A 19,284-nucleotide genomic window follows, 5' to 3' on the forward strand; every position below is an offset into this window, starting at 1 on the left:
AGGTGCTGCGCTTCTATATTTCTTTTCTAAGAAGAGTGGTTATTCTGCTGCATGTGTCCTGTCATCACCCCGCTTTGCCTGGTTCACACTGAGGGAGCCATTTTGGTGAGTGTCAGCTGTGTGACTGTCAGGGTCTTCAGAGAGGAAGCCAGTCAGCTGTTACCCTGCCAAACCCACCCATGTCTTCATGCTGTCCCACGTTCAGAAGGGAGGCTCTGACACACAGCACTCTTTCAGCAGATGGCACAAGACACCAGATTCCTAGCATTGTTCAAACCCCACGAAGAGGTTTTAATTTATTTGAGCACAAAGAGCAATTAAATACAGACATGGAGGATTGGCTTTTAATGCAAACTTCAAGAACACGGACTGAAAAATGGCGCAATCTCTAAGCTGGAATAAAAATGCAATAAGAAATACAGTGGGCTTTTTTTTGACCACAGCCAAACGAATAACATCAGTGAGACAGTTTGAAAATAAACTATGCAGACCATGAAAGCAATGCGGTTGCTGGAAATGTTTAGTCCTTCACGTCACATTCCCTGCTGTGACATATCACATCAAAAAAGTATTGTGTCACTAAACTTGACTGTACTACTTTTATAATTTTTTACAATTAATACATTGCACACAAAATAGCACCAAATTTTAAACACAACAGTCCCATTTTTAAATTTCTTTTAAATAAACATATGTGTAACTAACTGCACAACATCGCTCTCTTTTTTAAAGTAAGAAGTTTCTTAATTTAAGTCTGTGAAGGTTCTCAGTCATCCAGGTCATCGTAGTCAAAGGAGCTTGCAAAGAAATTTAAGAAACTTCACCTAGCCCTTAATAAAACAATAATGTAATAATAATAACATCAAGAACAATAATGTTCTGTTTTATTAAAGTCTAGAAATAGTTTCTTAATTTAATTGAATTGAAAGAAAAGAAAAAAACTAAATATGCTTTATTGGTACCCTTTAAATTCCCCCGTCGACCGCCAGATGGAGGTAGTGGCGCAGTGATGGCAGGAAGTGCAGCTGTAGTAAAAACTAAAGAAGCGAGTGACGTGTTGGGAAAGCCACTTTCTTAATGAGCCGTGTGCCACGTTTTCAATTGTTTTACTAGGGCCTGGTTTAGCTAAACAACAACGATTGGTTTCGATACTCTGTTATCCCTCCCAAAAAATAAACACTTGGTGCCAACACTTAATTTAGCGCCATAAGCTAAACTTAGTCGAGGTTAATCGGTTGCGGTATTCATTTTCTTGAATGCCACTTTATCGTTTAAATAGATAGTAGTGAAGCTCTGCGTCTGTTTGGCACAGAATGGAAGAGGAGGAAGCGCTGAGAAACTACTGCAGAACAATGATTTCTCGTGTCCGGAACAAGCGCCAGTGCCCCCGGGAGCACAAACATGGAGGAGCCAAAGGGAGCAACTGGTCCGAAACTGAGAGACAAGTTGCATCAGCGCACAGAGGGAGTAACCTCCATGTTCTTGAACGCAACATAGACCCAGCCTCCCCTCATGTGGGTCAAGGTCCCGCTGTCCCACACGCCCCCTTTCAACTAGTTACGATGCTGAGGATCAAAACCTTGAAGGAGGAGATGAGACGGGTTATGAAACATCCTTGTGTGACTCTGTTTCGCCCTGTCTGGATGTCATTACGGCTGTTTCAGCCTTCATGTGCTCTTATTTGTTGACAGGCTGCAGAGGTGGAGCTGCACGGTCCCGCTGTGTGCAGCGTGTGCGCGCAGGAACAGGCTTCTCTGGCCTTGAAAACTTTTATCAGGAGGAAAAAGACACAACTGCAGATCCAAGCCCTAAAGTCCAGACTAAACACACGTTTGGGTAAGTGACTGTTAAGAGGTGATCATCTTAAGCTAACCCGCCAGCTTACATGCATGTCAGAGTAACTGATCACATCTGTTATCTGATTCTGGGTTTTTTTCTCTTATAGGATTGGACACTTTAGGGGGAGTTGGCACAGAATCTCTCAAAGCCCTCCAATGCCCCTCTCTGGATCTGAGAGGAACTACTTGGCAAAGATATGCAGGTCACAGCAACCTGGGTTTCCTTAGCAACCGCTAAGGAACGTGGAGTTGCCCTGGCAACAGATGAAATGAGGGGTTACCCTGACAAAAAAGCTACAGGAACTCATTTAGGAGACCTCGCTGTCCTTTTTCAGACAGATAGCTGCAGACATGACAGCTGCGGTATTAATGGAGCGAGGGACAGTGGCGTAAGTGCAGTCGAACATATTCTTGCCTCTTTATTTTCAAACACAGGCTAAACCCACCAACTTGCACTGCTCGGCAGCAGCTGTTTACATTCACACCCCTAAATAACACAAATGTCCAGCCTTTGTTTTGAGTGTAATAGTGGTGGGGGGGGGGGAGGGGGGGAATGCACACTAACAGGGTTAGTACAAAACAGCAGTTTATTTTCTTATCATTGTATTAAACACACAAAACTATTCAAAGCAAATGAGTCTGGCCTTTTTTCCCCTCCAGTTTTGGTGGTTACTGAAACACTGTAAACATTAAAACAACACTGTGTTGCATTTCACTTTTAAACCTATTCGATTTTATCTTGGCACAAAAAAACAAAACAAAAACACAACAGACAGCCGTGGCAGCAGGCATGCACTGCAAAAGAAACGAGAAAATACAGTAAAATATCCAAGGCAATAACCAATAGCAACACGGGCAACATTATTCAGACAAGTTCAAATTTTCTGCATTATTACAATTACAATTGTCAGGTGCTAATAAACTACCATGGAAGTCGTACATTACATATAAACACATCCAAAGCACTGGAAAAACTACAAAATAACATTACTAGATGCTCAACCAAATCTTGACAGGTTAGGAGCAAGTTACTAAGACAGTTTGTTAAACTGGGGGGACTGTGTGGAAACTGGAAACACAGACCTGTCAGACCAGTCGTGGACTGTACACGGCTGATTCAAGGTCAGTGTCTTGGACCAGTTGTCTTTATACTCCTCTGAAGCTAAAGGTGGGAGTCTACTCATCTGGCTTCCTCTTGGGCTTCTTTGGGTTGCGGGAGCGGCTTTTAGCCTTACATAATGGACAGATGGGAGCGTTACGATGAATCTGCTGGTGGCAGGACAGGCAAGCCTGGAGAAAGGTGGAGGTGGTTAGTGCGAGAACTTAATTTGAGGACTTTCTTGTGTTGTACAGATAAGAAGCACCACAGGTTTCATGCAGCTACGTAATCCATCGGATAGTGTCTGTTGACTGAAGCACCACTAAAGAAAGACACGAGTGAAACTCATCAACTTGTACAGAAATAGCCACAAGCAATGAAAAGTGGGCAGGTCACAAATTAAATTTATCTTTTGTCCTTATTTTGTCCCCAAAGCTGATTTTAGAAGCAGGAAAAATGGGCAAGTGTAAAGATTTGAGAGAGTTTGACAAAAGGCCAAACTGATGGCTAAATGACTGGGTCAGAGTTTAAAAAACTGCAGCTCTTGTGGGATGTTCCCAGTCTACAGTGGTCAGTATCTATGTAAAGTCCGAGGAAGGAACAGTGGTGAACCACTGACAGGGTCATAGACGGTCAAGGATCACTGACGCATGTGAGGAGTGAAGTCTGGCTTGTCTAGTCTGATCCAAGAGACGAGGTCCCGTGGCTCAAACTGCTGAAAAAGTTAACGCTGGTTCTGACAGAATACACAGAGCATCACAGTTTGTTGTTTACAGGGCTGCAGACCAATCAGGCTGCCCATGCTGACCCATGTCCACCACCGAAAGACCCAAGATTGGCATTAATAATAATAATAATAATAATGGATACTTTATTGATCCCCATGGGGAAATTACTTGTTTTTCTCTGCATTTGACCCATTCACTCAGTGAAGCAGTGGGCAGCCCACTAAGCAGGCGCCCGGGGAGCAGTGTGTAGGGACGGTACCTTGCTCAGGGGTACCTCAGGGTAGCCGTTAAGTGGATTCGAACCGCCGACCTTCCGATCATGGGGCGACCACTTTACCTACTGAGCTATCCCTGCCCCCCCTGAACTGGACCACGGAGTAATGGAAGACAGTGGCCTGGTCTGATGAATCAGGTGTATGTCCGTTACTTACCCAAGGACTACATGACACTAGGATGCCCTATGGGAAGAAGGCAAGCCAGCAGAAGCAGCGCAATGCTTTGGATATTGTTCTGCCAGGTTGACCCGTACCACCTACCACTGTTGCAGACCATTAACGTGTTCTGCCACAAAGCAGAAATAGTTCAGGAATGGTTTGAGAAGCACAACAACGAGTTTGAGGTGTTGACTTGGCCTCCAAAGTCGAGCATCTGTGGAACGTGCTGGACAAACAAGTCTGATACATGGAGATCCCACCTCTCAACTACAGGAGTGAAAGTATCTGTTGCTATGATACCACAGCACACCTTCAGGGGTCTAGTGGAGGGTCTGCGGATCGGGTCTGAGGGTCGGAGCCGTTTTGGCAGTAAAAGGGGGACCGACCCAATATTAGACGGGTGGTGAGAATGTTATGCCTGATTGGTGTATAAATAGCTGAAGTTTATGTCAGTTAAATTCACAGTGCTTTGGCATCATTATTTGTGTGTAGGTAATACCTTCATAGGTGGAGGTTGCTGTCTGAAGGTGGCTGTCTGACGGGCATCTTGCTTCCTGGACACCTGAAGCTGCTGTGCTGCGGCTGCGGCGGCAGCAAGGGATTCTGGAATGGCAGGCTCATGCGTCTCCTTCTGCCACTCTGCCTTCTGCTTCTCAAAGTAACTGTTCAAAAGGAAAAGTGAAACCTGGCTAGCAGTGAGTCCTATTTAATGCTTATGAATCATATTCCAGTTGAGATTACCCCATCTACACCGTGCACCACGAGACGAGGGGCGGCAAAAACTGAACAAAAGGAAGACTTAAATTGAACATTATAGTGGAACTCACACGTTCTCTTTTTATGCACAACTTTGAGCAAAAGCACAGTCATGTGAGACTGTCTGCATGCATACAAACGTGTGTGTGTGTGGGCAGGGGAGGGCTGGAAAAAGAAATGTGGCCTTGGACTTTATGCTTGACTGGCTCGTTTTCAAAAAAAAAAAAAAGTGATATCCTATTTCATTACGCTCTGATTTTTCTCAAAATAAGTCTGCGATAGAGCAGAACTTTGAGCATTCACAAACCAAACTCGATGATCCACCAATGCTCCGAACAATAAAGATCATTTGCAAGCACCACATTAACACACACATCGATTCATGCGCTAAAAGTTTATGTGCCATTTTTGTTTTCATACAAGTTAATACCTCAGTGTGAGGTTTTCTTGCTATTATGGAGGTGTAGCGTGCTCATTTGTGTGCTGAGACATCACTCTTATACGGTCTCTTTAAAAAAAAATACCCAGCAGCACCCCACAGGCCTGTGAGGTGTGATTTAATTTTCTCAGAAACCGCTCCAACACAACTTGTGATACAACTACAGTGGCTACTATTACTACTAAGTACGGTTACTCAACGAAACTCGAGCAAATGGTGCTTCAAACGTCTCCTCCGACATCTCATGAATCTTTTTCTCACTGTGGTGACTTGTGTGTATGAAAAGCACTTAAGAACAACAGCGGTATAAGCCAGAACTTGCATTTACCAAGTACTAAAGTTGGTATTCAAGTATCTCATACATTCAGGATGAACATGAAGGAGCATGCCACTAAGAAAAAAGGAAGATTACCACCTGGCCAAAAATGAATTAATCAGCTAAGCTTCCTCATAGCACGCGGCTAAATTAAGAATCCAAACTGCCAACAATGTCAGCCTGCCGAATTTCCCCAACAACAAATATATTGACACCCCTTTCTTTCTTTTTTTCCCCCAATGTGCTTTCAAGTTAGAAAGTTTTTCCTTGCATAGGGAGGAATGTCACATACTGCGAGAGAAATACCAGGGCCCGTATCCCTAAAGATTCTGAGAATCCTCTCAGAGAGCTCCTAACTTAACCTAAAAATTCCTTGCCAGGAGTTTTAGCTTAGAAGTGATTCCAGAACATTTTCAGTGAACTCTGAGCAAGGAATGGATGGAAAATCCTATCTTAGTGAGGAGGTGTGGTTGACCCCGTTGCTAGGTATGAGTCATCATTTCAAAAGCCGTGATTGGTTGATCCTACAAGTTTGATGGAAATGAGCTTTTGGTGATAATGAGCAAAGGATGTACCCTCAAATCAATAAACATAATTATACACTCTAACCTTATGCTGACTGTAATTGTAAATAATATTTCACATTCAAGAAAATATCTGGAAAATGAATAGTAAGCTGTAGGGGTTATAGCCATTAGAATCTAAAATATGTGAAAACTTAAACTCATTACACCCTGTTAAAATAATGATTTGTGTCTTATTTGCTCATATTAATATCCTAGCTGACATATTTTGTACTTTCACTCCCATATGGACCCTGTTGAAAACAAGATGGCCTATCTCAAGGGGCTGTCCTTAATGAAGTAGAAATCACAACGTTACAAGTCCAGTGTGGTCTTAACGAGGGTAACACGGCTCAGCTTTTAGCAATGTCTGTGATTGCAGACCCAAGTCATCACTGCTGCATTGTTGCATTTTCCCGGTTGCCAAATACCTCAGGGTTGTGATTACTTTCGTCTCCGGTGTAATAGTGTTGTGGCGTCGAGTTGGTGAAGTAATTGCATCTCTAAGGAGATCCACCACAAACATGATTCCTGCACGATCCAATCTGTAGCGTCTCAATAATTCTCTGTCATCCAGTGTTTGCAGGACATCTCTCCTGCCTCTTCTGTTGGCCATTTTGTGCAGCTGCTTAGGGGAACTCCTAAGCCACTAAAAGTCCTCTTCCCTGCTCTTAGCAGATCTCGCCTTAGGAGCCCTTTTAAGCGCTAGGAATCTTGAGGAATAGCTTTTATATTAACTGGGATAGTCGTGTCACTTTTAGGGGAAATTCTAAGAAAACGTCATGACTCTGAGAATTTTCTTAGAATTTGGCCGCTAGGAGCCACTTTTTGCACAAAGATTCTTTAGGGATACAGGCCCAGATCATCATCAGTCTGGTAGAATCATTAGTGAAAATACACAAGTGTGATATCTCCACTGAAGACTGCTTTTCTACAGCTGTGCTAGCACAGCCCTGAAAAAAACAACATGCATTTGCAGTATTAATTTAATCACTTTAAAATATTTGCACCTATACAGCAAAATGTAGAGGATACAATAAACAAAGCCAAAGCTGTGGAATACTTCACTTCCTAGCCCAAAAATGGGATCCACTGCACTATTAGGACCATTAACTATGATTTCCTCCACATCGTAAAATGTACAATCACCTACTGTTGATGGATGTCAGCCTGCAGTTTGTGCTGCTGGGAGTCTACTTATCAGCCCCCCCACCCCGCAAAGATGTACCTCTGGTGTTGTGGATAACAGGAACTTTTTGAAGCAAGAAATTTCTGTCAGCAGCTGAAACTGGAATCTAGACAAGTGGAATTATTTTATATTAGACTTAAATGTCTGAACAGGCTAACAAATCTGTTGATCACAAGAATACCTATCTGATGTTTAAACACCTAAGTGTTCAAAGGTTCCTGCTAAGACAAGAAAATTTGCCAGAGGCTCTAAAAGTGTGTGAAAAAAAAAGTAAATACTGGTCTTTAGAGTTTTAAATGGCCTGTATTTATATAGCGCTTTACTAGTCCCTAAGGACCCCAAAGCGCCTTACATATCCAGTCATCCACCCATTCACACACACATTCACACACTGGTGATGGCAAGCTACATTGTAGCCACAGCCACCCTGGGGCGCACTGACAGAGGCGAGGCTGCCTGACACTGGCGCCACCGGGCCCTCTGACCACCACCAGTAGAGTTTTAATGCCAGTTTCTAATAACCCCTATTTTAGGTGCCAGCTTCTAATAGCACATATTTCCCCAGTTACTCTTTATATAGTCATGCTGATTCTGTTGAGGTGATTTAACTTGCCAGTCTTTACAAATAACTGCAGTTGTTTCTCTGTTGCCATCCAAATACAGTCTAGGGATGTCACCAGACGTAATACTTACAACAACTTTAAAAAATGGAAAGACTGAAAATGTCCTGGAACTTGTTTTTTTGCTTTTTCCTCCCCCAATTCCATATGTGCTGTAGGTAGCACAGGCCTAAGTGTTTGAATCTATCTGTACAAGCTAAAGAAGAAGGAGGCAGACACGCTCAGGCATAGGAATACACGTGGAAGATGTGTTGCAATGGCTCCACCCAGACTTACTGATAAGAAAGGCAGAGTGGGGTACAAAGATATTTTGCAGAACTGTTAACTGAGTTCCCAAAACGTAATATGTAAAAAATGTTACTGTTACTTCTTTACTGTAATTCGAGAACCAAGAGAGGAATACTTCCAATTTAGCGAAGCACCTAAAAGCCTGTAACTAAGTTTGATTTGCATGAACATCCAAAGCAGGACTACACCTCATATTACCATTTTGTTTGAGACAGCTGGCACAATTGCTGTGGTATCCACTATTTTCATAGACTACAATGTTGGCAATGGCTTATGTTAAATGTCAAATCAAATCAAATCAAATCAAATCAAATCACTTATTGTCACATCACATGTGCAGGCACACTGGCACAGCACATGTGAGTGAAATTCTTGTGTGCGAGCCCCACAAGCAACAGAGATGTGCAAACACAACAACACAAACGAGCAAAATACAAGAATGGCCAACCTGAAACTAATAAATATATGTACAATATATAATAGTGTATGCATTTCTGGATGTGTATACTAAATATTTTCCTACGTGTGTGTGTGTGTGTGTGTGTGTGTGTGTGTGTGTGTGTGTGTGTGTGTGTGTGTGTATACACATTTTTACAAATTAAATAGTAAAAAAATAAAATAAAATAATAATAATAATAATAATAATAATAATAATAAAATATATAAAATATACAGAGTTGAATATGTGCAAAACAAGTGGCATTTATATACAGTGTGGAGTGCATAATGTTGAAGTTCCAGTAGTGAAGCTGAGGTGTCTATGACGTGTTCAGCAGTCTGATGGCCTGATGGAAAAAGCTGTCTCTCAGTCTGCTGGTACGGGACCGGATGCTGCAGAACCTCCTTCCTGATGGAAGCAGTCTGAACAGTTTATGGCTGGGGTGACTGGAGTCCTTGATGATCCTCCCCGCTTTCCTCAGGCACCGCTTCCTGTAGATGTCTTGGAGGGAGGGAAGCTCACCTCCAATTATCCGTTCAGAGCACCGCACTACTCGCTGGAGAGCTTTGCAGTTGTAGGCGGTGCTGTTGCCATACCAGGTGGTGATGCATCCAGTGAGGATGCTCTCAATGGCACAGCGATAGAAGGTCCTGAGGATGCGGGGGCTCATGCCGAATCTTTTCAGTCTCCTGAGAAAGAAGAGGCGCTGCTGCACCTTCTTCACTGTTTTGTTTGTGTGTACTGACCACGTAAGATCCTCAGCCAGGTGTACGCCAAGGAACCGGAAGCTGCTCACTCTCTCCACAGCAGCGCCGTTGATGGTGATGGGGGTGTGTACTTCTCTGCACCTCCGGAAGTCCACTATCAACTCCTTTGTCTTTGCGACGTTGAGGGTGAGATGGTTGTCTTGACACCAGTGGGTCAGGGCGCTGACCTCCTCCCTGTAAGCCGTCTCATCACCGTTGGTGATAAGACCCACCACTGTAGTGTCGTCCGCAAACTTCACAATGATGTTGGAGCTGTTAGTGGCTGTGCAGTCGTAGGTGTAGAGTGAGTACAGGAGAGGGCTCAGTACACACCCCTGTGGAGCACCAGTGTTCAGTGTGATGGGGGATGAGGTGATGCTGCCCAGTCTGACCACCTGGCGTCTGTCAGACAGGAAGCTAAGGATCCAGCTGCAGAGGGAGCTGCTCAGTGTGGCACTTGTAGGTTGCTTTGCTTTCACTCTTCTTTCCAGTTCATCCCAAACCAGCTCGATGGGGTTTAAGGTGAGAGACTGTGCTGGCCACTCCATGTTTTCAAGCTTACTACCTTATCCTTGTTTCCTAAGGTGGTCCTGGCATAGCTTGCACTTATGTTTTGGATTATTTTCCTGCTGTACAATGAACTCCTCACCAACTAGGCGCATTCCAGAGGCAACTGCATGGCGCCGCAGAATGCTGTGGTAGCCGTCTTCAGTGTGTGCCTCTCACTCTCTCACAAAGCAAAACAGCCATAGAACATTATGCTTCCTCCTCCATGTTTGAAAGCTGATGTCACACAGTGTGGAACCATCCTTTTGCTTAAATCCTCAGTGATGAACTGAATATTTAAAATTTTTATTTATCAGTCCATAACACCTTCTTCCAGTCTTCAGTAGTCTATTGGTGATGTTTCATGGCTCAGACAAGCCTCTTTTTCTCATTCTGATGTCTTAGGTTTCTGATGGCTTTCATGCTGCAAATCGACTTGTAAAACCTGCAACATGAAGCTTCTCTTCACAGATGAAACTGAGATGTGCCTACAACTGCTATTAGGCTGTGTTTGAAGCTGTGTTCCTGTGAGCCGCCTAGCAAACCTGCTGTTGACTCTCAAAAACCTGTCTTCTGATTCTGTTGTGGTTTCCTGTCATCGTTTCCCCCAGTTTCTCAGTGCTTTTTGATGGTGAAGGAAACCGTACTCGCTGACACCTTGACTTTCTTCGCAATTTCTCTGTAGGAAAAACTTACACTTTCAAATGTTATGATGGTCTGTCTCTCTTGCATTGGTAATTGCCTTTTTCTCACCATTTTTATAACAACACACTACTTTCTGCAGTACAATACTGTTCAAATAATGCTCAAGCAGGTACGACACCACAGTGTTTGTACTTTTATGGAGACATATGGAGTTGTAAGTAATCAAGAAAATTTGGGACACCTGTAGGAATCGCTAGCACTAACTTTGAAAGCTCAATCAACCTCCATTGCTGCAGAACAGCTATAAATTGTTAACCCATCTCTTGTTCCTTGAAATAAAAACCTTTTTGGATAGCTGAAATATACATCGTTTTCAGTTTTGGATAACCTTACTACTACTAAAAAAAAAAAAAAAAAACTTCAGTTAGTTCATCACTTACCTCTGTACCATTTATTTTTTTAAATATGGTGTTCTAAGACTTTTGACTGGCAGTGTATATACAGTGGGGCAAAAAAGTATTTAGTCAGCCACCGATTGTGCAAGTTCCCCCACCTAAAATGATGACAGAGGTCAGTAATTTGCACCAGAGGTACACTTCAACTGTGAGAGACAGAATGTGAAAAAAAAAAAAAAAATCCATGAATCCACATGGTAGGATTTGTAAAGAATTTATTCATAAATTAGGGTGGAAAATAAGTATTTGGTCAATAACAAAAATACAACTCAATACTTTGTAACATAACCTTTGTTGGCAATAACAGAGGTCAAACGTTTACTATAGGTCTTTACCAGGTTTGCACACACAGTAGCTGGTATTTTGGCCCATTCCTCCATGCAGATCTTCTCGAGAGCAGTGATGTTTTGGGGCTGTCGCCGAGCAACACGGACTTTCAACTCCCGCCACAGATTTTCTATGGGGTTGAGGTCTGGATTTTTTCACACCAAGCTGCTTGCCTATTGTAGATTCACTCTTCCCAGTCTGGTGCAGGTCTACAATTTTCCTGGTGTCCTTCGAAAGCTCTTTGGTCTTGGCCATGGCGGCGTTTGGAGTCTGACTGTTTGAGGCTGTGGACAGGTGTCTTTTATACAGATGATGAGTTCAAACAGGTGCCATTCATACAGGTAACGAGTGGGGGACAGAAAAGCTTCTTACAGAAGACGTTACAGGTCTGTGAGAGCCAGAGATTTTCCTTGTTTGAGGTGACCAAATACTTATTTTCCACCCTAATTTACGAATAAATTCTTTACAAATCCTACCATGTGGATTCATGGATTTTTTTTTCCACATTCTGTCTCTCACAGTTGAAGTGTACCTCTGGTGCAAATTACTGACCTCTGTCATCATTTTAAGCGGGGGAACTTGCACAATCGGTGGCTGACTAAATACTTTTTTGCCCCACTGTAAACTAAACTTAGTATAAACCAAATACTCCAAATATTAAAAACACTAAGGGATCCAACACACCAGAGATGGCCACGAGACCACACAATGAAGCAGTATTCCAGGAAATCATCTGCCTCGCCACTGGAGCATGCCAAATTTCTGCTCTTAAAAGAATTTTCTCCTTCTTTTTCGCATCTGTGTTTTAGCACTGTCAAGTCTTCCTTTAAGGACCTGCTCCACCATATTGATGAGAGGGAAAGGCAGCTGTCATTCTCTGTAGATATTTATCCAATCCAATGGTCTTTCATCTCAGCAGTTTTCTCCAATGACTTAACTACTGTGTGATGGTACTAAATAAGCCAAGGCACAGAAGTCACAGGAGAGCCATTACTCTGCCAATTATAGCCACATAAGTCACTGACTGTACTAAGGCTACGTTCACACTGCAGGCGAAAGCGCATCAAATCCGATTTTTTGACCCTATGCGACCCATATCCGATCATGCTATGACAGTGTGAACGGCGCAAATCCGATATTTTCAAATCCGATCTGGGTCACTTTCGTATGTGGTACTGAATCCGATACATATCCGATGTTTTAGAAAGCGACTGCTGTTTGAACGGTCAAGTCGCATTAAATCCGCCTTTTACGTCACCGACACAAGACTGAAGCCAATTATCAGCGCCAGAGAAGCGCCCGAGAAGACATCGCGAACGCTTCCTGGCCATCCAGTGTAGATGTCAGTGAAACTGTTGGGAAGACAACGTAAACATTTTATTTGTACTGTATAATCTGCAGATTCTGACAGAAATCTGCAGCTATCCTTTGAAGCACCGCTCCTCTCTTAAACGGCAATAAGGATCATTATTAGGTTATTTACATTATTATGTAAATAACAAAATAACTTAAAGCAAAAATTGGGAAACGTGAAGACCGAAGTCTTTATATTAAGGGCCATCAGTCAAACAATACTGTTGCTCTGGGTCTAAACAGAGCGCGTTGTGTGTGACATCTTCTTTTGCGCATGCGGGCCGCTTTGAGCGTTCACACTAGAGAGCGTTTGCTGTCGCATTTTATTTGTAGTGTGAACGAGCAGACAAAAAAATCGGATTTGATCAAAAAATCGGAATTGAGCATTAAGACCTGCAGTGTGAACGTAGCCTAAGTTCACCATGGTTGGGGCAAACTAAATTTTCATTTTCGTGATCAGGCAGATTCTCTCATGAACATTACATCACAACTGTTGAAATACTATCCTGTTTGCTCAAAAGATAACGTCTTGGACTTTGATAACTTTGTAATCACTTGAATAGACTTTGAGCCTGATGCTTAGATAATGCTGTTTGCGATCCAAAGCCAGAAGTAAATCTTCCTTTCTGTAACTACTGCAATCTCTGTTTTAATTACAGCAAAAGTAGAGCAATAGAGCAACAAGAACAATAAACGTTTTTAAAGGCTAACTATTTTATGTCTCATCCTGGTGTCATTTTCTTTTTAAGTACTGACAGCGAAATTTTTCTAATCTTAGAAATTTAGGAGTGTGTTTTTAGATCTCTTTATTGACATTCCCTACCCTTATCAAAATACAGTGAGATGCACTAGACTGATCCCTCTGTGTGAATTAATTCATCCCAATATACAAGTCCTCTAGCCCCGTCAGCAATACCTCAACAGAATCCCGCTCATTTAAAATTGTGTAGAAACCAAATTGCTGTCTGTCCTTTGGTTGTGTGTGAATATTTTTATGTGCCACATTTGCCAAAAAAATTAAAAATTAAAAAATAACAACATGCCTTTGCACAAACCACTTTCCATTAGTGACTGGATAATGCAATAATAAATTTCAAGTATGAATTCCGCTGTTGCTTCATCCCTCTGACACAGTGTCTCTGAAACAGATCCTGTCATCGGGTCATTAATTACAAGTTGGGGCCTGTTGAGAAATAAAACCTGCTGCTTGGTTGTGTTTCATGATTAATGTCGAACACCTGTGTATCATTATTACCTGAAGCAACAGACTCTTAGATTTGAACTGGAGTGTTTTTATTTCTTTTTTACCAAATGGAAATTTGCATCCATTTGAAATTCAATGATTACACGAGGTGTTCCACAAGGTTCCACTTTTGGACCTTTTTTTTGCAAATGCAATAATAAAGTTAACTACTAATTATGATTCTGGTTACCTTTGGGCATTGCAAGTGACAACATTTAAATGTGTAAATACTTCTATTTCATTATAGTAAAATGACTACAGGGTTTCTATTAGACCTGATGGCTGTGATAAGGGAGTTAAGGTTTAGTGATTGTGGTTGGTCAGATCTATGTGTCCTTCTGAATGCTGGAAAAGCAGCCAAAGAGAGACACCAAGGAATTTGCTAATTCAATCTCTGAAGAGGATGAGCTTTCCTAGCATACTCATCTGTAGTCTTAATCCATCAGCCGCAATCCAGTGTCAAGTATCCAAAGGTAAACAGGTAGCACTTCCACAAAACATAATGTCAGTCTGTTAACATCACCGAAATACATCAGCTAAAGTGAGATTGTCACCTTTTCCTGAAGTTTTATTCAAATGCTGCCTGTTCAGATTTGGATACTTGAGACTGGAAACATCTGGTCATTTATTTCCCACATGTAGCATAAAAAAAATGGTGTATGCATATAGAGTACTGTGCAAAACTCTTGTTTTGTGCCTTGTTCGTTTATATTTTGTTGGGAAATGGGAAATAAGTGTAGCGATTTAATGAAACATGCAAGTATACAAAACGTTTTTTTACCACTTTAACTAGCTTTAAAGTCAATATATTGTATGGAAATCTTTACTTTTCAACAGAGCCTGAAATCACTTCCTTGAAATTTGAAAAAGTAATACTTCTCCAGGCTTCTTGAAGGACATTCCAAAGCTCTTCTTTGGTTGTTGGCTGCCTTTCTGTGCCTTGTTTTGTGGATCAACACAGGGTGTACAAGGCACCAGTTCAAAGGGCCAAATGCAATTCCCACTAATCAGTTTCCTCAATTTTTTTAAAGGACACAAATATGCTAAGTTATTGGCTAATATCTAGGAATCAGCTTGTCGGTACAAAAATGCTATTTTATGCCTGTCAAACTGTGGTAACGATGGTATTTTTGTAGATTCAACTAAAAGAATCGGTTGCTAGTAATCATTTAAAATTATTGTTTTGCTAATTTATCTATTATGTGTAGATACAGCACTGGTTTGTCTGGTTGGGTTAGGTGTCTATGCTTGAATGATTCAGTGTTCAGTGGCTTAACTAAAAAATAAACAACAGTCCTTTGAAAATGGGCAGGTAAGGCTGGGCTGTATGACCACAAATCAAAAGTCACAAGTCACATCCATGACAGCTTTGATTGATTTTCAATCAGTTGTCCAGCCCTATGTACAAGGACTAGAATTCAGCCAGTATCCAAAGAATAAGTTTGAAAAACATTCTGAAAACCTGGAGAACTATTGCTCAATACCACTTTACAAAAAGTACAAGAAAGTCTGGGTCTTTGAAAGGAAACTAAAGAAACAAGAGGTCACTCAAGTCTACTGTTCCAGCAGGAAATCATATTTAATGTTGTTTACGTGATGCAGCTTCCCTCTAAGTGGAGATAAGTTGGTGGATATTAGCTGCACAACTAAAACAATATGAAGTCATAACATTCTCACTAAATTTGTATTCAGTTTTTCAAACTGCTGTATTTTTTCTACCCATGACACACTGTAGATCACATTGTCTTTTAACAGCACTGCATTCTTTGTTATCATTTCCATCCTGTTGCATCTAGACAGCAATATCTCAAGAGGGCAATAGACAAACTCAACAGCTGAACTACTGAACAAGTAGTAGTATGCACAACTACTTAATGTTGACAAAAAAATTTGATGAGATTTACTGCATAAATATTATGACGTTGGATGCACTGTGTGTGTGTGTGTGTGTGTGTGTGTGTGTGTGTGTGTGTGTGTGTGTGTGTGTGTGTGTTTTTACTGACTCCAAGGAGAGCTTCTCCTCTTCTTCATTCAAGTTAGGGAGTCTGTGTAGACCTAAAGTCATCCTCAGGGCATCAACATGCTCCTTCAGTGGTTTGTACTCATCATGCAGGCGCCGAGTTGTTTCAAGCAGTTTATTGAGGTCATTCTCTGATTGCTTGATCGTGCTCTCCATCTAAAAGCACAAGCAAAGCAGGGGCTGATTTTTGAGAAATGCACATGTAATATACTCAGCCTAAGCTATCTGTAGTAACATATAACCACTGGAATCTTTCATCCTGCTACATTACACCAGCAGACACTGCAGTGACTAGAAGTTGTTGTGAAATCACATGAAAGTTCACCAGTGATTTAGTGGCACTTACTAGAGAACAGCACCCACTCACCACATTGATATCTGCATGGATGAGGCGCAGCTCCTCCACATGGGCCATTTTTTCTTGAAGCAGGAGATCCATTTCTTGTTTGTACTCTTTCAAATGTTTCTCCTCAGACTCCAGAGCCTCAAACTCAATCTTCAGACGAGACTTAATCTTCTGCATTTGGATAGTCTTATTCCTGCAGGCAGTGGGACAAGGAAAAAGACATGAGCTGCCAGGTTGTCTCAGTCACTCCTATGCACACGGCGCAAAAGATTTTAAACATAAAAGCAAACACAAACACATTTCCATCTGCTTTGCGGTATTGAATTTGTGCATATTTCTAAGCTCTAATTGCAGTAATGTTATGACCTATTTAAGTGAGCCTGCACTGTAATTAATTCATACATAATTACTTTATCAAAGCGTTATAGCAAGGGAAACATTACTTTGCACTACACTACATTACATTACACCGACAGCCTGCTAAGCTAAGGAGCTACCTGGCAGACAGTAACAATTAGCAACGCACATCTGGCATCTTGTTGTCACACATCTGGAATGTGGATGCACATGGCTCAAATATGCGGTTAAATTACAACTTGCTTATATGTGTCATATTCAGCCCGCCTGCCACTTCGGTCAAAAACAAGTTAACACAGAGCTACACTCGCTCAAACCTGTTTAAAGAAAGGACACAGAGCAGATCGGCTAATATTAGCTAGCTCAGTAACAAAAGCGAAGCCAAAGGGGCTTTTACCTTGGTCGGCTAATGTTAGCTAACATAGCGTATACTTAGTACGTGCCAAACATTCAGGCAACCTTTAACTGTATCCGACATCTGAGTTTTACCGTATCTCCAGGATGTTCTCCAGTTTGCACATTATTTCTTGTTCGTCTGCCATCATTCACCAGTCACTAGTCGTTCAGCTGGCCAGCTCAGTTACCCGCGAGGCCAGGGTGCTCCCCTTGTTGATAAAAACACAATAGCCAACGCGAGCGCGCACACGAGCACGCGTCCGTACTGTAAAAGCGTGGCTACGTAATGACAAGTGGAACCGCGAGCCCCCTGCTCCAAGCAACCCCAAGCAACCTGCGAGACACTCAAGTACAAACTGTCCACTCCCTCTCTCTAAAGTAACTATATAAAAGCTATTTAACAAACAAACAAAGCACAAGAACCATATATATATATATATATATATATATATATATATATATATATATATATATAGGAAATGTGATCTGTTGCACAAAGCACTTAACACAGTCACAAGTATATATATATATATATATATATATACTTGTGACTGTGTTAAGTGCTTTGTGCAACAGATCACGTTTCCTTAAGTTGTAACCTTTCACTGAGGTTCAGATGGATTTGATGTACTCATCAGAGTCTTATTCAGCTAAATCATCATGCAGTCATTGTTCACCACCTGTTATAAATATGGCTGTGCCTCAAGTTTCCAGCTTACGAAGTAGCACTGGCAGTGGGAAACATGGCATCAGATCTAAGCCAAAATGTCAAAGTCTAAAGTGCTATTTCCAAGCATTAATTTGCAGTACTGAATCCATAGCATGCACAGTTTTTACAAATAAGACCAGCTTAATAGTTTAAATTAAGAGAGTATTCTGAAAACTTGTTCATGAAATTAAGAATTTCTCTATTGTACTTCCCAAGCTCTCCCGCGGGGTTGATGCTTGTTATGCTCCATGAAAGTGTGATGGGGTTGAGGTCAGGTGACTGTGGAAGAAAAGCGCACAAAAGACAGCACTCTCTGGTCTTCTTTCAAGTAGTTCTTGCACAGCTCGGAAGTGTGTTTGGGCTTATTACGGCACTGCAGTATGAATCCTTTTCTACAAAGGTGCAAGCCAGAAGTTGGAGCATGTCCCTAAATAACTGAGTGCTACTCTTTGGTCAGACTGTCGCTGATTTTGTCAAACTCTACATTGCTCATGGTTTCCCTTTGAAATTTTCTGCTGTAAACTGGCAGGACAACCAAATTTACCTTAGCCAAGGAGGTTGTGTGATTAGTTTGAGCTGCCTGTTCTAATTTGAGAGAAGGTTTTATCAAAAAGTTATGGAAATACGGAGGGAAATGGGAGACATTATCATGATGTCTTCAAGAAATAACACAAACTAATCCAGATCAAGATATCCTTTTGGATCTGGGAGACTAAACTCATGTTATGGAGGAAATTTTCAGTCTTGGAGGAGGTATGCAGTCCCAGACTTCTCTTGTTATACCACAAGAACAACGGCTGGAAACTCATTTTCTTTAACAAGGCTCTGATGAGTACACTCTGATGAATCCCCCCGAGTGTAATCTGAACACTGCTTCAGCAAAAGGGATGCAAATCAGTAACTTCTGACAATGTGCACAAGGCGGTTAGAGGGATCAGTTCCATAGAATTACTTAAAAACACACTGCTGGTGTTTAAATACTGCAGAAACATAATTTTTTCACTTCACAAGTTTAGATGTTTCTAACTCTTCAAACTTTCTGTACTTGGTTGTGTGTGTTTGTAAAGCTGAGAAAAATGTACTTTTGAAAATGTATGATCTTAGAGTCTATGGAGTGCATAAACAAGGAATATTTAGTATAACTTTTTTTTTTTGGGGGGGGGGGGGGGGGGGGGGGCTTATTGCAGTTTACTTCCAGGTGAAGTAAAAAACAAACACTCTTCCCTTTTTAAACTGTATGCCATAACAACATATGCGTTGAACATTTCTGAGAGGATTAATAGATTAGAGGAATGCACTGCCGCATTCACTGATACTGAGAAATAATGGCCTGTGGTTAGTTACTGGTGATTTGTATCCGTCTACAGACAGGTTTGGCAGACGCACATCATGCCTCATTGAGATACTGCGAGTGATACAAGGTCAAAACCTC

The 19,284-nt window shown here is 41.6% G+C and overlaps 2 protein-coding genes across 2 annotated transcripts; one reads left to right on the top strand and one right to left on the bottom strand.

The window, feature by feature from the left end:
• Window positions 1-118: 118 nt before the first annotated feature.
• Window positions 119-17,368, bottom strand: zc4h2 (zinc finger, C4H2 domain containing). The gene is made up of 5 exons (XM_085361641.1): window positions 17,237-17,368; window positions 16,412-16,583; window positions 16,028-16,200; window positions 4,599-4,761; window positions 119-3,128 (listed from the first exon to the last, which is right to left on the bottom strand). The coding sequence occupies exons 1-5, from the start codon at window positions 17,290-17,292 to the stop codon at window positions 3,015-3,017; spliced, it is 678 nt and encodes a 225-aa protein (XP_085217767.1). The 5' UTR covers window positions 17,293-17,368; the 3' UTR covers window positions 119-3,014.
• LOC146638484 (uncharacterized) lies at window positions 1,181-2,169 on the top strand. Its single transcript, XM_085361653.1, has 3 exons — window positions 1,181-1,601; window positions 1,692-1,836; window positions 1,946-2,169. Exons 1-3 carry the CDS (start codon window positions 1,314-1,316, stop codon window positions 2,074-2,076), a joined length of 564 nt encoding a protein of 187 aa, XP_085217779.1. The 5' UTR covers window positions 1,181-1,313; the 3' UTR covers window positions 2,077-2,169.
• Window positions 17,369-19,284: the final 1,916 nt, after the last annotated feature.

The sequence above is a fragment of the Diplotaxodon limnothrissa genome, linkage group LG2 (assembly GCF_057381915.1).
Source record: "Diplotaxodon limnothrissa isolate DT_005_m linkage group LG2, D_limnothrissa_male_GT1.1, whole genome shotgun sequence".
NCBI classification, from domain to species: Eukaryota; Metazoa; Chordata; class Actinopteri; order Cichliformes; family Cichlidae; genus Diplotaxodon; species Diplotaxodon limnothrissa.

Coding starts and splice junctions, on each gene's coding strand:
- LOC146638484 (XM_085361653.1), top strand. CDS start 1,314: ATGGAAGAGGAGGAAGCGCTGAGAAACTACTGCAGAACAATGATTTCT. Junction 1,602..1,691: donor TGAAGGAGGAGATGAGACGG/GTTATGAAACAT, acceptor ATTTGTTGACAG/GCTGCAGAGGTGGAGCTGCA. Junction 1,837..1,945: donor CAGACTAAACACACGTTTGG/GTAAGTGACTGT, acceptor TTTCTCTTATAG/GATTGGACACTTTAGGGGGA.
- zc4h2 (XM_085361641.1), bottom strand. CDS start 17,292: ATGATGGCAGACGAACAAGAAATAATGTGCAAACTGGAGAACATCCTG. Junction 16,201..16,411: donor TCCATGCAGATATCAATGTG/GTGAGTGGGTGC, acceptor TTGTGCTTTTAG/ATGGAGAGCACGATCAAGCA. Junction 3,129..4,598: donor AGCAACCTCCACCTATGAAG/GTATTACCTACA, acceptor ACCTTTCTCCAG/GCTTGCCTGTCCTGCCACCA.